This window comes from Antedon bifida, chromosome 3 (assembly GCF_963402885.1).
Source record: "Antedon bifida chromosome 3, ecAntBifi1.1, whole genome shotgun sequence".
Taxonomy (NCBI): domain Eukaryota; kingdom Metazoa; phylum Echinodermata; class Crinoidea; order Comatulida; family Antedonidae; genus Antedon; species Antedon bifida.
Window position 1 is genome coordinate 11,225,733 of NC_136228.1, and position 15,274 is coordinate 11,241,006.

Here is a 15,274-nt window from a genome sequence, read left to right on the forward strand (position 1 = left end):
ATATACCATCTGTATGGTAGTCACTTTTTGATTTCTTTCTTTCACAATCCATTTTATCCACTTCTTTTTCATGACATGTCTGGATTAATTTCAACTCAATCTCGTCATTTAACCCTTGCGTAATCATGTCTCAATGTTTTTCATGTTTCTCCTCTGTGTATTTGGTTATAATTCAGAGATGTGATTCCAATGACCAGTCCACATTGTGTACAATATAATACAAATTTTAAATGTACTGTACAGTAGTATCACATATTTGTGAACTACTCAGTCTGGATTTCAATAGACGTTTATAAACTTTCTCATCCAATCTCATCTGCTCTGTTGCATTCAGTTATTATGTTGTTGTACAGTAACACTTATTATTGTGTAATATAAGTTTATTTCCAGTGTACAATATTTTTACACATATCTCCTCATAAGTTGCCTTAGTGCGAGGTTAGATTTCTATAGTTCTTCGCCATACACTACGATCGATATTGTTGAAAATTGACCTTAATTGACACGCGACCGAGATGATCGTAATTCATTCTTGTAATGTACACGTGAGCCTCTTCCAATTCGTCATGTTCCAGGGTACGCGGTGCGTGATTGGGAATAGGCCTAGACTTCTTGTTTGATGTGTTGTTGTGGACGACTCAAACACAATTGCCGCCCGCCGTGGTGTGGTGGTCAAATGCAGCAGCTGAGCCCGCGTGTGTGTGTTGTTGTGTGGTGGTGGTGCGGTACCATCTCGGACGCGATGTGTGTGTGTGGTTGGGGTTTTCAGTCGGAAAGCCGCGTTGGTAACGCATCACTGATTTCATTCATTGTGAGGGCGCGCTTCGTGGAAAATGTTGGAATTTTTGCTATTTTAGTACACTTAGAAAATGGTATAATTTTGATATTAAATGAAATCAATAAACGTATTTCAATAGTTGAACTACAAGCGTAAATAATGATAAAAACTGTGATCTAAATTCCACAGATTTTTTGTTTCAAGAAATATCATTATTTTATGTATAAACTTTTTTACTTTAATTTTTTTTTAAATGATGGTAAAAAATCATTAAATTTCATATTTTCTAGATAAGGTTTCAAAGCGAATTTAAAATCCTTTCAAGATAAACTATTAAGCTATCTATTAAAATAAAAATCTAATTTTAAGCTTTCTTGGGATGCAACTCCCACTAATCAAACCAAACCTACTACATTTCTGTTCTGTTTCGATCGAAAAATCGCCATTTTGAAACTTTGTTTACGTTTTACGAAGCTGGTACGAATCGTCCCGGACCGAATCGTGTCTGTGTTCAATACGGTTTTCATGCAGGCGTATTACGTCATAGGCCTAAGATTTCAATTTGCTCCCCGATTATTGTTCTATTTGGTTTCTGAGCTAGGAAAGGCTACCTACTATAATTACTTACTTGATTTCTAGCCTAGCTAGGCCTAAAAATAGTATTTTCTAGGCCTAGCTAGGCTGAGTAATTCTGATATAATACTAATATTAGATAGGTAGGCCTACCCTAGTGAGTGTTAATATAAATAGTAGCTGGGTATTCTATAGTCTAGGCTGGTGGTAGGTCTATCCCAGCTCTGCTCATATACCAAGCAAGAAGAAGCCTGAAGAAGCCTGAAGGAGAAACTAGGCCCAGAACAAATAAAAAACTGTTAAAAAAACAATAAATGGAAAAACAAAAAAAAATAACCCATTTTCAATTTATATATGGGGAATGTTTTTTAAAATCGGGCATGTTTGTTTCAGAGACTCAAACGTGTATTTTTATATGGTCATGTTTTTAAAAAAGATAATTATGGGCCCAGCTGAAACCAAGATATAAAAATATAAGTCCATCATTTACTTGAGTATTGTTACAGTGATTGGTTGGTACACAGTATTTCAGTATCTGGCAGTAAATGTCACACTTGTATATAAATATTACTTTATTAGATACAACTTGCATTTCACACAAGCAACCAATTTTTTTTTTACGTATACAGAATGTGAAAAGCAGTTTTTAATACAAATATCTTTCAAACAATACTGATATAAATAGTAAATACTACTACTGTATATAAAAACTTGCTTTTATTTAAATAGCACCTTGTTCATCAAACATAAACTAGCTAGGCCTATATCATATTAACTTACGTGAGTCTTACGGTTGTACTGATTTTATGATTGTTTTATATGTTTATATTGTATGTATCTGTGTGACTCTGGTTAATAAAGTAAATCAATCAATCAATTGCAACTTAATTTATATCTTATCATTGACTGATCTGAAACGCTTCTAAAACTTGAATGCGTATGAATGTATATGTTATATTATTATTAGCGAATAAAATGAAAAACTATCAGCTGCAGCAATGATATTGAAATCGAGAAAACCATTACAGCTTCCACCGTCCAACCTCATATTGAAGAACGAGACAGAAAATCGTCGAGTCTTGATACCAACAAAAAACCTAAAATGAAAATGAATAGCTGAAATGTAATGAATGAAACTATTTAAATAATTGTCACTATGATATGAACAAAACATTGCATCGTTATACAGTATAATTATTCAACAACCTCAAAACATTTTCAGATATAGGCCTACCATGAAAAAGCAGCAAATACAAAATTTCCTTATGTCTGTTTATTGTAATAATTATTAATATTATAAATAAATTGTACCCCTCAGTTGTCAATAATTTTACTATAAATAAATATTTAACTATAGAATAGGTAGGCCTATACCTGTATCAGGCTGCGATTTGCTTAATTATCTTTTTAAAACTTCCCAATGCATCTTCAATATAGAGTAGGATTGTAACGATACTTTAATAATACTAAATTGTAACTAAAGTATTTAAATTATTAACAGAACATGTTACTAGGCCTAGGCCGATATAATACGACAACGATCCACCAGGTCGTGCATATACTCACCTACAACAACCACAATCAACACACCATGCACCACACACGACGGAACTAGTGCCGCGAGACGTAACAATATATGACATGAGGACCTTTTTTAAAATGTTCGCTATAGGAAGCTTAAATAGGGTTTCAAGCCAATTTTAACGTAAAACAGACTATTGATACTTACTCTATCCATATACGTCGGTTTTTTGGTAATTCACTGTATGGGATGCAAATCCCACTAATGGAAAATTTGTAAACAAACACCTGTTAGAAAACTTCAGTTTTGACGGACGCACACGAACTTTGGAAAGAAATTGTCGCTGACAACAAATCCAACAAATTATTCAGAAAATTAGGTGACCTGCGACATCTTAAACATATAAGGAACTGATCTTACCATATATGGTTAATTTTTCGCCTACTAATGTTTATTAAACAGCTATTAAATGACGTATACTTTATGCTAATGTTTTCGCGCGAAACGTTGATGCTTCTGTGCCGAGAGAGGGCTTCTAAAATTTATGACGTCATGCGAAGTCGAAAATTCAGCGATAACGGTCATATTTCCCAACGCGGCTCTCCGACTGGTTTTGGTTGGTTGATGCGCATCACGTGGTTCCTTTTTTCAGTCAGGGTGAACACCGCCACCATGCGTTCATAGTGGTGTTCCAATAATAATACTTAAAAGGTGTGGATATATTTTTATAGGAAACTCAGGGAGGTTTTCGTGCTTTTCGCAGATGTGAAGATCACATATTTACTTTAAAAAGTGTAGCAGCTTGTCGCTTAAAAGGAAAAAAGCAAACATATATTGCCTTCCTGGATTTCCGTAAAGCATTCGATAGTTTTTGGAAAGATGGATTATTGAAATCTTTTTGGCAATCAGGCATTAGAGGTAGTCTAAAGTTTGGAGGTTGATAGACAAACTATATGAAAAAGTAACAGGTAGTGTAAAGATGGGTAGAATTGACACAGATTCATTTGAAATCCATCAGGGGGTTAAGCAAGGCTGTGTCTTATCACCAGTTCTATTTAGTATTTTTATCAATGAATTAAAAAAAAATACTCGTTGCACATGATTTGGGTGTATAATGATTGATGGAAATTGGCTAGGTGGTTTATTCTGGGCAGACGATATCGCACTGCTTGCAAACAATGAATTTGAAATGAACAAAATGCCGGACTTAGCCTCTACATTTTCAAAAGAATGGAAGCTTAATTTTAATTTTGAGAAATCGAATATATTAGTAACTGGAAACGTATAAATAACTTTAGTCGCTTAATTAAAATGGCATCATATCGATGGCCAAAAATACTTCTCAATGCAACTAAACTTTTTTATGGTGATCCTAATGATTTTCGCTTCAAATTTATTAAATGTATACATGATGTTTACAAAATGTGAATCTGAAGACCTTCTAGAACACCTGCTTAACAATCGTGACAATACATATTGGGTTAATCATCTAATTGATAAAATAAAAGTAATATTTCATAATGAATGGAAAGAGAATGTTGCTAGTAAGACATCTCTCACAGATTTTGTCCTGTTTGTCTATCCTTGTTTGTTTATCTGTCCTGCTCTTACAAACATAAGAGTGGAAGAGTTGGATAAGCTTGAACATGCATTAATTAATTATAATAATATCTGGAATGAATTTTCAAACTCAACTATCGATAATAAACTGTATTATGTTTTAGGATCAACAGTTATTCCTCTACCTAATAAAGTAGAGCAGATTTTTGATAGATTTTGGAAATTTTATGCCAAGAGAGCTTGGAAAAAAAGATCAGAAATTAAGCATGTTCAATTTTTATATTAGACTAAGATCTGTATTACTGAACATCAGTTAATTTAAGTTGTAAATTGTTATTTTGTTGGAGACATGACTTTTATTTATTTTTTTCTTGTTTTACATTTTTGTTTAGTTAAGTTTGTGTGTTTGTAACTTTATATTTACGAACGCACCAATTGTCATTCGTTGAGTGCCACCGATTTAAAGGTGTAAGTTCAAATAAAATATAAAATATAAAATCCTCCTGTTTAATATTGAAATCAATCACGTATGTAAATAGGCATGTATTTTAATTTCATTTTAACATTGTAAGAATCTTTCTGTAACATACAAATGTATTTAATTGTCTTACAAAAGGGATTATTATATCCGAATGAAATTTCATACGTACAATTAGTGTTAAATTCAAGGTCGTTTAAAACACTTATATATCATCAATCTTTTTTCCTTTTTTTAAAAGTTCAACAATATTTTACGAGGATCGATCCCAAAAAAGTAATTATAGGACCCGGCCAAAATAGTGCTGCAAAATAAGTACGGATTCTCAGAGAGAATCACAGGAGACGAGGACGCTATTATTAAAGTAAGGTCCAAGGAGGGATGTTTTTTAATCAAAATTTGAAAGAAGATGAAGCAGCGTCGGATCTCAAAGGAAGAGATTTAAATAAAGATGTAGCATGAACTGTTTAAACAGTTCTAAGTAGGGGAGGAGGAGACCATGGACACACTGATAGTACGCTGTGATTTAGTACGTACGCGATGCCGAACACCACCTAATGCAACATCACATTTCTTAGGCTTATAACAATGTAATAATGTATATCGGCCATCAGTTCAGTCAGTATCAACACTATTATCTCAAATAAGATCTCAAGCGCGCCTCTCTAGGCTTGAATTTCTAAGTTCTTTTATTTATTTGTATTTATTATAAATTTTATTTAAATATTGGCCTCTTAATCATTAAGAACGGTACATAATATAATGTGGCTTTACTAATAGATAACAAAACTAGCTCTATATGAAGACCATAAGAAAGTAACATTAACTATTGTGACCTATAATCTAGCACGTAAGACAGGAGGACGCATCAAATAAAAACCTAATAAAAACGTGATAAGAATAAAAGGCCGGAAATAGAAAGGCATTTATGGCGTTTCATAACATATCGACAGAAAAGTCAATACTTCAATCGCGTAACAATTTTGTTTTAATAAATTCTGTATTATATAGACAAATCTATCAATATGATTAGCAGCTTATTTATGATAAACGGCTCCGGGTAAGTGTTTTAAATATACAGAAATTGGGCGCCCATAATTTGTTCATAATGTGTAGAAACTGCTAATCCAAGCGAGGCCTAGCCTAGCTAGCGTAGCTAGAGGCCGCCCACGACCTCTACAAATTAAGCCTGGCTATGCCATATGCCCTGCCCACTGTAAGTGGCCTAGGCCCTCTACTACACTAGACTTAGGCTCTAGTATCATCAATTCTAATATACTTATTTCCTTTTGAATTGTTTGTTAGGGATATTTTCATGGAAAAGCATTGGCGAAGTGTTATATCAAGATCAGTGTGTGATTATTTCTTTGAAGCACAGAATAAGGTGATGATATTGTCAATTATAATCTATAATCAAGTGAACAAGATTTCTTAATATATCAATAAAATGATGTACTAGTACTGTAGGCCTATTACTACTCTCCTCTACTTCGCCCACATGCTTCACAATTCTATAAAAAATAGTAGAATAACACAATGAATTATAACATACTTTTTTGATACAGGCCACTAGCAAGGAGAATGTGCCTCCTATCATCGCCACTCCTCATCATTACTTGATAAGCATATACCGCAACTCACTATTTTATGTAGCTGTAGTTCAAACAGAAGGTAAGGTGATTTAAAATTTTAATATTTTAAACTATTCTGAAGACCAAAAGCTTGTTCACACCTACTGTACAGGCTAAATAGTTTCATATTGTACACAGCATACAACACTGTATTTCTGAACTAAGATTAATAGTGAAAACCACCTACAACACTAAACTGGATTTGTTCAAAAAAGCTCAATTTACAGATAACAAAAAGCTTAAATCAATCAAATTAAAATATGAAATCCTTTCCAATATGAAACCATAATTTCAGTTGTGAACATACATACATTATTTTATTATTACATTATAATATATACAGTTGGTTCATACCAATGATGTTTGGTCATACAAGAATATTTTTATTTTTTAGAATGTGAATAGAGTAATACAAATCACTATAATATATGTTTATTATATCTATTACATAATAACTTTACACTGATTTCTCTATGTTATTTCAGCTCCACCTCTGTTTGTCATAGAGTTTCTTCATCGCATTGTGGACATGTTTATTGATTACTTTGGTGAATGTACAGAGACTAATATTAAAGATAATTATGTTGTAGTTTATGAGGTAAGTATTTTCTATTCTAAATAATATAATTGTAAATAAAATTGTGTTTCATAAAATTATCTAGGCCTACAACAGATAATGACATTTTATGTACAGTATATTATTTATTATTACAATAATGCCAGGCTTTTGCATATAAAGGTGATGTCAAATATTAATGTTTTAACTGTTGGGGGAGATGCTGGATAATGGACATCCAACAAAATACGAATGAATTCATAAACGTTGATATTAATGAACTTATTGTAAACTTTGATCTTTTTGTGCTTTAGTTGTTGGAAGAGATGCTTGATAATGGATATCCATTAGCCACAGAGTCTAATGTGTTGAAAGAACTCATTAAACCTCCAAATATTCTGAGATCTGTTGTCAATACAGTTACTGGCAGTTCAAAGTAAGTTCTATGAAACAATCACATTATTATGAAATAGTCAATAGTAATATTAAAAACACCTTTAAAATGCAAATTTAAATATTCTGAGATCTGTTGTCAATACAGTTACTGGCAGTTCAAAGTAAGTTCTATGAAACAATCACATTATTATGAAATAGTCAATAGTAAAATTAAAAACACCTTTAAAAAGCAAATTTAAATATTCTGAGATCTGTTGTCAATACAGTTACTGGCATTTCATAGTAAGTTCTATAAAACCATCACATTATTATCAAATATCGTCACATAAAAAATGGTTTTAAAAAGCAAATTTAAAATAATTAATTCATGAAAAATGAAGGGAAAATTGCAACGATAACGTTAATATGGTAGGCTTATATTGTTTTATTAAGAGTGTTTCTTTTGTTTTTGGAAGACATTCTTAAACAAGCATAATAAGGTATAGAACTTGTTTCCTATTTTGTGAAAGAGTGGGTTCCCTGGCTAGATTACGCTACTGTATGTCTTTGTATTGTAAATTACTTTCAACAACTTACTGGTACCCATGTCTGTCTTTACACATGGGTAACTAAGTCAAAGTAAAACTCTAAAACTAAAAAGTTATGACTGGTAGTAGTGCAGATTTTTAAGTTCTTTTTTTGTGATTTAAATCAACACCCATAATATTAGACAATGAGTTGTTTTAAAAAAAATAATAGATCAATTTTTTTGAACGAGAAATACAAATTAGTATCTGGGCGAACCTTTATTTGTCCTTGGTGCATTGCATAGCAATTTAATTCAGAGTTTACATTATCTAGGGAAGGAAATAAAGTAATGTATGTCATCATGTCCACATAAGGTACTTATTTCTACAAAGCTTTTGTATGATTTGCATGCTAAAACAAATAATGTTAACTATATATAAATGTGTTATTTTTTAATTCATTTATTTTTAACACTTCTGAAAGTAAATTTGTTGTTGAGAATAATAATAATAAATTTCTGTATGTTTTTCTTCAGTGTCAGTGATGTACTTCCAAGTGGCCAACTCTCAAATGTACCATGGAGGCGTAGTGGAGTCAAGTACACAAATAATGAGGCTTATTTTGACGTCGTTGAAGAAGTTGATTGCATAATTGATAAATCTGTATGTTTAAATGCCTAAAAATATACATCTTAAAATGAAACTGTAGTGTTGATGCCCCTCTGGTGTAATATATTTACCCTCATATTGGTTCCCAATGCATTCATATGGATAATCAACTATTATTAATATGATATCCATAAGTCGGTCTGTAATTACTATCATCTTTATTTACGATACTACCTGTATCAGCAACTTCTGGTCTACCTGTCATCAAGTGTGGAAGCTACACTGACAGGGACACCGTGGTATGTTTAACCAAGTCTTGTTAAAGAGCAAACTTTAAACCATAAAAATATCCAGGATAGTTTATGGGTATAGTTTTACTCAAGTGAAGTCCCGTGGGGCAGTTTAGGGAACATTCTTCTACGTTTATGAAGTATTCCTTTCCACTGAGTTCTACTACAGTAGTAATGCTGAGTGAGAGGAGGTTAAATACACTTTGCCTAGACATACTTGGACAACAACTCATTTTGTCATATCTCTCCCAATGTCTTTTCCATAGGAAATGTTCACTTTAAAATGACTGAACGAATATACACATTATTTGGTCAATCATTTTTCAGTATGGTGCATACTTAGTAATATGTCACAAATTATTTACTACAGGGTTCTACTGTGTTTGCCGACATCCAGGGTGCGATAGCTTGCACTGTCAAACTATCAGGAATGCCAGACCTTACAATGTCTTTTATGAATCACAGAATTATGGACGATGTCAGCTTCCATCCATGTGTCCGTTACAAACGATGGGAGGTGAGTCAAAAACAGGACTGGCATTTATCTTTTATGTTTTAATCTTTTTCTTACTCTGTATTTTATATATTTTTATATCCAATCACAATTAATTGATGCAATAAAAGAATTTGATATTTATCAATCTTTTTGCATAAGTGAAGATTATTAATAAGTGAAAAAGGCCTTATTTATCAAACAAGTTTATTATTTTACGAAATGGACATAATTATCTAAGTAAAACTATTTTTAACAAGACATTTTTCTCACAAAAAATGCTGCTCGACTTCTTGACTTAACGCTATTCTTTCTTCAGAAATAATGATTTATCATCAATTATTTTTGTTTAACAATCAGAAGTGAATTTAGTCTGGCCTACTGTACTGTCAAACTGTAGTACTATAGCTTCGCAGGTGGTACTGCTTCTTAATGCGTATGTCCTCTGGGAATATAACTGCATGAAGGCACGGCATGAAAACCTACAATCGTACCAAAACAAGACATTTTCATATTTACTTTGTGCTTTGAGAAGGCACCTTTGCCTTTCTGCCTGTTTTCGTCTTCTTGTTGTTCTTGTTTCTGTGTTTTTTTAAATATATATTTATATTGTGTCTTTAAGACTGTTATTAGCCTTGACTGTTGGATGTAAATGTGAATAAATAAGCATAAGAATTACTATAATTTTTTTTTCTTGTAGTCTGAGCGTGTGATTTCATTTGTACCTCCAGATGGCAACTTTCAACTTTTAACATACCATGTTGGAGCATCTAAGTATGTTTCAGTGCACCTCTTTTTAATACACGTAATCCTTTCAATGCCAGGGGTCTTAATAATCAATAAGTTTTTCAATTATAATGCTTTAATTGAGAGAGGTATACTTAGGAGTTTGTTAGGTGATTATAATAATTTATGCCAATGAATGTCAACAAATAATTCTTGCTCCTCTCTCCATGACGGTTGTCACATAATGCTTTGTATTTCTTTCTCTTTTTTTTATTGTATTTATAAGTTTCATATGAACAGTTTGTCTGAAATAAAGTTGAATTAAATTGAATACCTTTTGTATAAATACATAATTGATGCCAATAGGTTTTGAAGAAATTAATAATTTCTGGAAAAATGAATAATTTATGCCAATAACATCTGGAGAAGTGAATAAAATATGATAATAACTTTTCAATTTCTTCTAGTCTGACAGCTATTCCATTATACATAAAGCCTACTATATCATTTCGTGAAGGGTCTGGTAAATTTGAATTGACAGTAGGACCAAAACAAACTATGGGAAAAGTTGTAAGTTCTTCAAACTTGATGCTAAAATTAATAGTTTGTATATATCTTAAAGATGGCTGTAAAAATCATATCTCTTAGTACTATCCATTGCTAAAGATAATTCCCCTCCCCATGAAAAAATGATAAGATTTGTGATATTATATATAAGTATATTATATAACATATGTGATATTGTTTAAAGTTTTTATGTTTTAAAATATTTTGTATTGTTTTAAATATTTTTAATCCATTCTATTAGTGGCTTGTTTCTCGCTGTTGAATGTGATGGAAAATAAATAAACAATATGAAATTTTAATGTCACATAATAGTTACTCACTTTGACTGAAAATTTGATCAGGAACAAAATTGTGTGAATATATAATATGTCACATGGCTAATTACTAATTGTTATTTACATTAGGTTGACAATGTTGTACTAACATGTGACATGCCTAAGACTGTACTCAATGTTACACTAACAACAACGCAAGGATCGCACAGCTTCGATCCCGTCTCAAAGGTGCTGAGTTGGGAGGTTGGCAAAATAACGCCACAGAAAATACCTTCAATCAAGGGAACTGTAAGATTATACATCTGTTTATTAATCATTATATATAAAAATTATATATATTATCTTCCTAGCAAAATTAAGATGAGCCAACATTAATGTTATTAAGCTCTGTCTACACTATCAAACTAGTTTGACAAAAAAAGTGTGATATGCCCAAATATGGTAGTAGTATGACATCATCATGTCCATATATGGGCACATCACATTTTTTTGTCACATAAAAATTCATAGTGTGGACAGAGCTTTATACCCGATTCAGATGTGAATTGTATTGTGATCCATTGTAAAAGTAATGACATATGATCGCACCCATTCGCAATGTGAAATTGTGTGTGTGTGTGTGAACTAATTCTATAAGTAATTGATATCACATTACGATTTGGTTTTACAATCTTTATTACTCCCAATCACGGATTCCACAGGCACTGAGAACATCCTAACCAAATTATAAATACATTTACTTTTGCTAAGTAGAGGTTAAAGGTTACAAGTGGCAGTCTAATGTTGTAAATTACTACGTTTTATTGTGAAAAGTTTATAAAAACCTATTATAAAAACTTTTAAGTAAACTTCTCAATACTGTTATTTATTTAATTTTTAATGTGTGTATTTTCAGTTGGCCCTTCAAGGTGGAGTTCCGCCCCCAGAATCAAATCCTTCAATTAATGTAAGTACAGTATATAACAATTAACACAACAGCGTATATATATAAGATTAGTTGATAGGAAATATCAAATTTGATGTTCCTCCTATCTTCTGTCATTGAGTTACTGGTACTTATTTAAGATAGTGGGTTAGTGGTGGACCTCTCCAGCTGTAAATGAGTACCTGGTTGGAGGATAAAGCAACGTGGAAAGGAACAGGCCACATAATGCAGAGGCTTAGTACAATGAGCTCCTAACAGCAACTTCCCCTCGAATACAGGACTTGCGATTCGACTCTATATATAGTCTGTTTATTAGCAAAGTGGTTCAGGACACTTTTACAGAAAGATTTTGGTTCCTCTCCTTTCCATTCCAATTAGCTGTAAATGAGTACCTGGTTGGAAATTAGAAGTGTAGATGTACAGTATGTCCTCCTTAGTACATATCAGGTCAAAGATAAGGAAACTTATACTTCCATATGAAATTCAAACTGGAAAAAAAACACCTGATGAGCTATGCTCGAAACATGTCATATTAATAAATTTATATTGAGGCAGTTTTAACTTGTTTGATTTTGATTTTTTCTATCTTCCCTGTCTATGCAGCTCTTTGATTTATAATCTGTATTGTATCATGTTTTTTATTTTAAGGTGCAATTTTCAATCTCACAACTCGCCATATCAGGACTTAAAGTAAATCGTTTGGACATTTATGGAGAAGTAAGTTACTTCATTTATAATATTGGTATAATTATTATTATTACATTCAGTACTAAAGCAATAGTATGCTGGAAATTACCAGGGCTTAAAAGTATTGTCTTGATTCATCTGTGTATTCAAAGAAAATTTCTAGTTTAATAAAGCAAATGGGATTTTATAATTGACTCATTTTTAACTCTGTCTACACTATCAAACCTTATGTGACAAAAACATGTGATTTGCCCATATATGGACATGATGATGTCATATCACTACCAATACCATATTTAGGCATATCACTACCATATTTGGGATAGTGTAGACTGTGCTTTACATTAAACATTTGTTTTTCCATAAATATAAACCATTTAAAAGAGTTAAGTATATAGCATGATTGACTCATTTATCTAACATTAACAATTTGTGTTTTTTTTCTAGAAATATAAACCATTTAAAGGAGTTAAGTATATAACAAAAGCGGGTAAGTTCCAGGTACGAACATGAAGCAATGATCAACAGCTTATCGGCAGTAAGATATATCTACAATATTGTACTTGAAAATGTCCATCCTTTATAAATATTAGTAATATTCAAAAAGTGAATTTTCTCTGGATTTCAAAATGTTATACATTCCTAAAAATTCTGTTTAACACAGTAAAATTGTTTACAACTACAGTGGAGTAGCTTTGCGTCGTGGTGTTGGTCAGATGTTTGCCCTACTATGACTATGACAAACAATTACAATCCTGTTGGTGCAGTACCCACTGCTTACTTGGTCTTGAATCTAACCCCTAGCCATCAGTGCAAGCTCGGGTGGTCTAAAGGTATAAACGTCATGCTAGTGATCTGGAGGTCGTGTCCCACCCAAGAATTATTCTCGGGGTACTTAGTAGGAAGTACAAATTACGTCACAGTAGGGCAAACATCTGACCAATTACAGCAGGACTATTCTCAATGCATTTAGTATGAAGTACAGATTACGTCACAGTAGGGCAAACATTTGACCAATTACAGTAAAATTACATATTATTAATAAGGAAAACGTAAGAGCTTTGGAAAGAGATTTCATATGAATGAAAGAAATATATACTTAAAGTCGAAAGGAACTTGCCATACCAGTAGATAAATTGAGTAGTACATGGACCAACACTTTAGAGTGTACAGTACTGTAACGGTGTTCAAAAAGTATTACCTATACCACTTTCACACATCACATAGAAACACTTGAGTTTCCACACACTAGGCCGTCAATGCCAGACTTTTGTATGGTGTGCATCCTGTGTTTTTAAACTCCAAAGGTTTACTAGGTTATGGGAAAGAGGTACTTGGCTAGCCCTTAAACCATGCGTAATGTAATTTCAAGTTTATTTTATTCACATATTATTTTACAATGGATACATGGCATATATTATGTTTATGCAATTGTGTTCAGATAGACCAAATAATAATTTTATTCTACTTTTTAAAAAAAGTAATGATACTGTGTAGTTGTTACTGTACATGTGATAGTGATAACATGTGATAGTGATAACATGTGATAGTAATAACATGTGATTTGTGAATTTATTTATTGTTTACCTTTTAAAAATAGTTTGATGTCACTTGTGTAATACCTTTAATATGGTCAGCGCTCCTCTTGATAGTAAATTCCCAGAAAACCGGGATCTTATTACCCAAGGTGTTTAAAAATGCATTAAACCAGCCTTTCTCAGAAACAAACAATTTGGGTCGTTAAGGCCAAGGGTGTCCAGAGTTCTTAATTGAGCAAATTTTAAATGAAAAATATATTTATGTATAATGTTTAGTTTTCTGTATGTTTAGGAAAAATAAGTATTACAAATTGTAAGAAAGTAAAGTCATAGATAGAAGAGTGTATTCTTTTGAGGTCCATGTTATTAGCCTCCAGTAATCATAATTTTATTTAATAATACTTAATAGAATGATACACTTTTGTTAAAACTCTGGTGCAGTTTACGTCCTGTAACCAATGTGTCCTCAGTTTTATGCAGTATTCAAATAAATGTATTGGCCCTTTATATTAATATAAAGCTTGGTTCCCACTATAGCGGGAATAATAATAATAATAATTGTGTTTTCCCCCGTCTGCGTGAAATCAAACATGCGATGTTTGCAGCACTGTTGCGTCGTGGTTTCCCACTTGTGATTACGCAATACAATACTTTGCGTTACGTTGCATCGCTAGTGAGAACCACGCTTAACTAAGTTAATTGTAGCTTTATTAGCTTGGTTTCCACTAGGACTCAACGACAAGCGCCATTTTGAATCGCTTGTGATTGGTCAAATCCTGCTTGCGTTGCGTCCTAGTGGGAACCAAGCTTCTGAGTATAACCTTTTTTTTTTTAAAGTAAATTAAATCAAATATGTAGAGAATATATATAATGAAACTGATGTTATTAAATTTAATATTTTGTTTCTACAAATGTTGGTAATTATGTAGACAATTATAAAATATCTATAATAAATGATAATATGATGAAGTTATTGGTAATAATTATTACGATTTATACTAAATCTATATCCCTGTTTACTGAAAAAGTGACGAATGTATACATTTTATACGGTATATATATAATTGTAAATCTTGGTTCCACTAGCGACGCAACGCAAAGACGTAACGCAACGTTACTGATTTGACCAATCACAAGCGATGGATTATTCGAACAGTGGCTTGT

General features: G+C 32.2%; 1 protein-coding gene across 1 annotated transcript; it reads left to right on the forward strand.

Annotated features, from left to right (window-relative positions):
• The first annotated feature begins 5,848 nt into the window (after positions 1 to 5,848).
• LOC144838671 (AP-3 complex subunit mu-1-like) lies at positions 5,849 to 15,046 on the forward strand. Its single transcript, XM_078694106.1, has 13 exons — positions 5,849 to 5,971; positions 6,217 to 6,295; positions 6,477 to 6,582; positions 7,028 to 7,140; positions 7,413 to 7,534; positions 8,537 to 8,663; positions 9,270 to 9,416; positions 10,093 to 10,166; positions 10,586 to 10,688; positions 11,090 to 11,248; positions 11,856 to 11,906; positions 12,534 to 12,602; positions 13,020 to 15,046. Exons 1-13 carry the CDS (start codon positions 5,937 to 5,939, stop codon positions 13,083 to 13,085), a joined length of 1,251 nt encoding a protein of 416 aa, XP_078550232.1. The 5' UTR covers positions 5,849 to 5,936; the 3' UTR covers positions 13,086 to 15,046.
• Positions 15,047 to 15,274: the final 228 nt, after the last annotated feature.

Coding starts and splice junctions, on each gene's coding strand:
- LOC144838671 (XM_078694106.1), top strand. CDS start 5,937: ATGATTAGCAGCTTATTTATGATAAACGGCTCCGG. Junction 6,583..7,027: donor AGCTGTAGTTCAAACAGAAG/GTAAGGTGATTT, acceptor ATGTTATTTCAG/CTCCACCTCTGTTTGTCATA. Junction 10,167..10,585: donor TACCATGTTGGAGCATCTAA/GTATGTTTCAGT, acceptor AATTTCTTCTAG/TCTGACAGCTATTCCATTAT.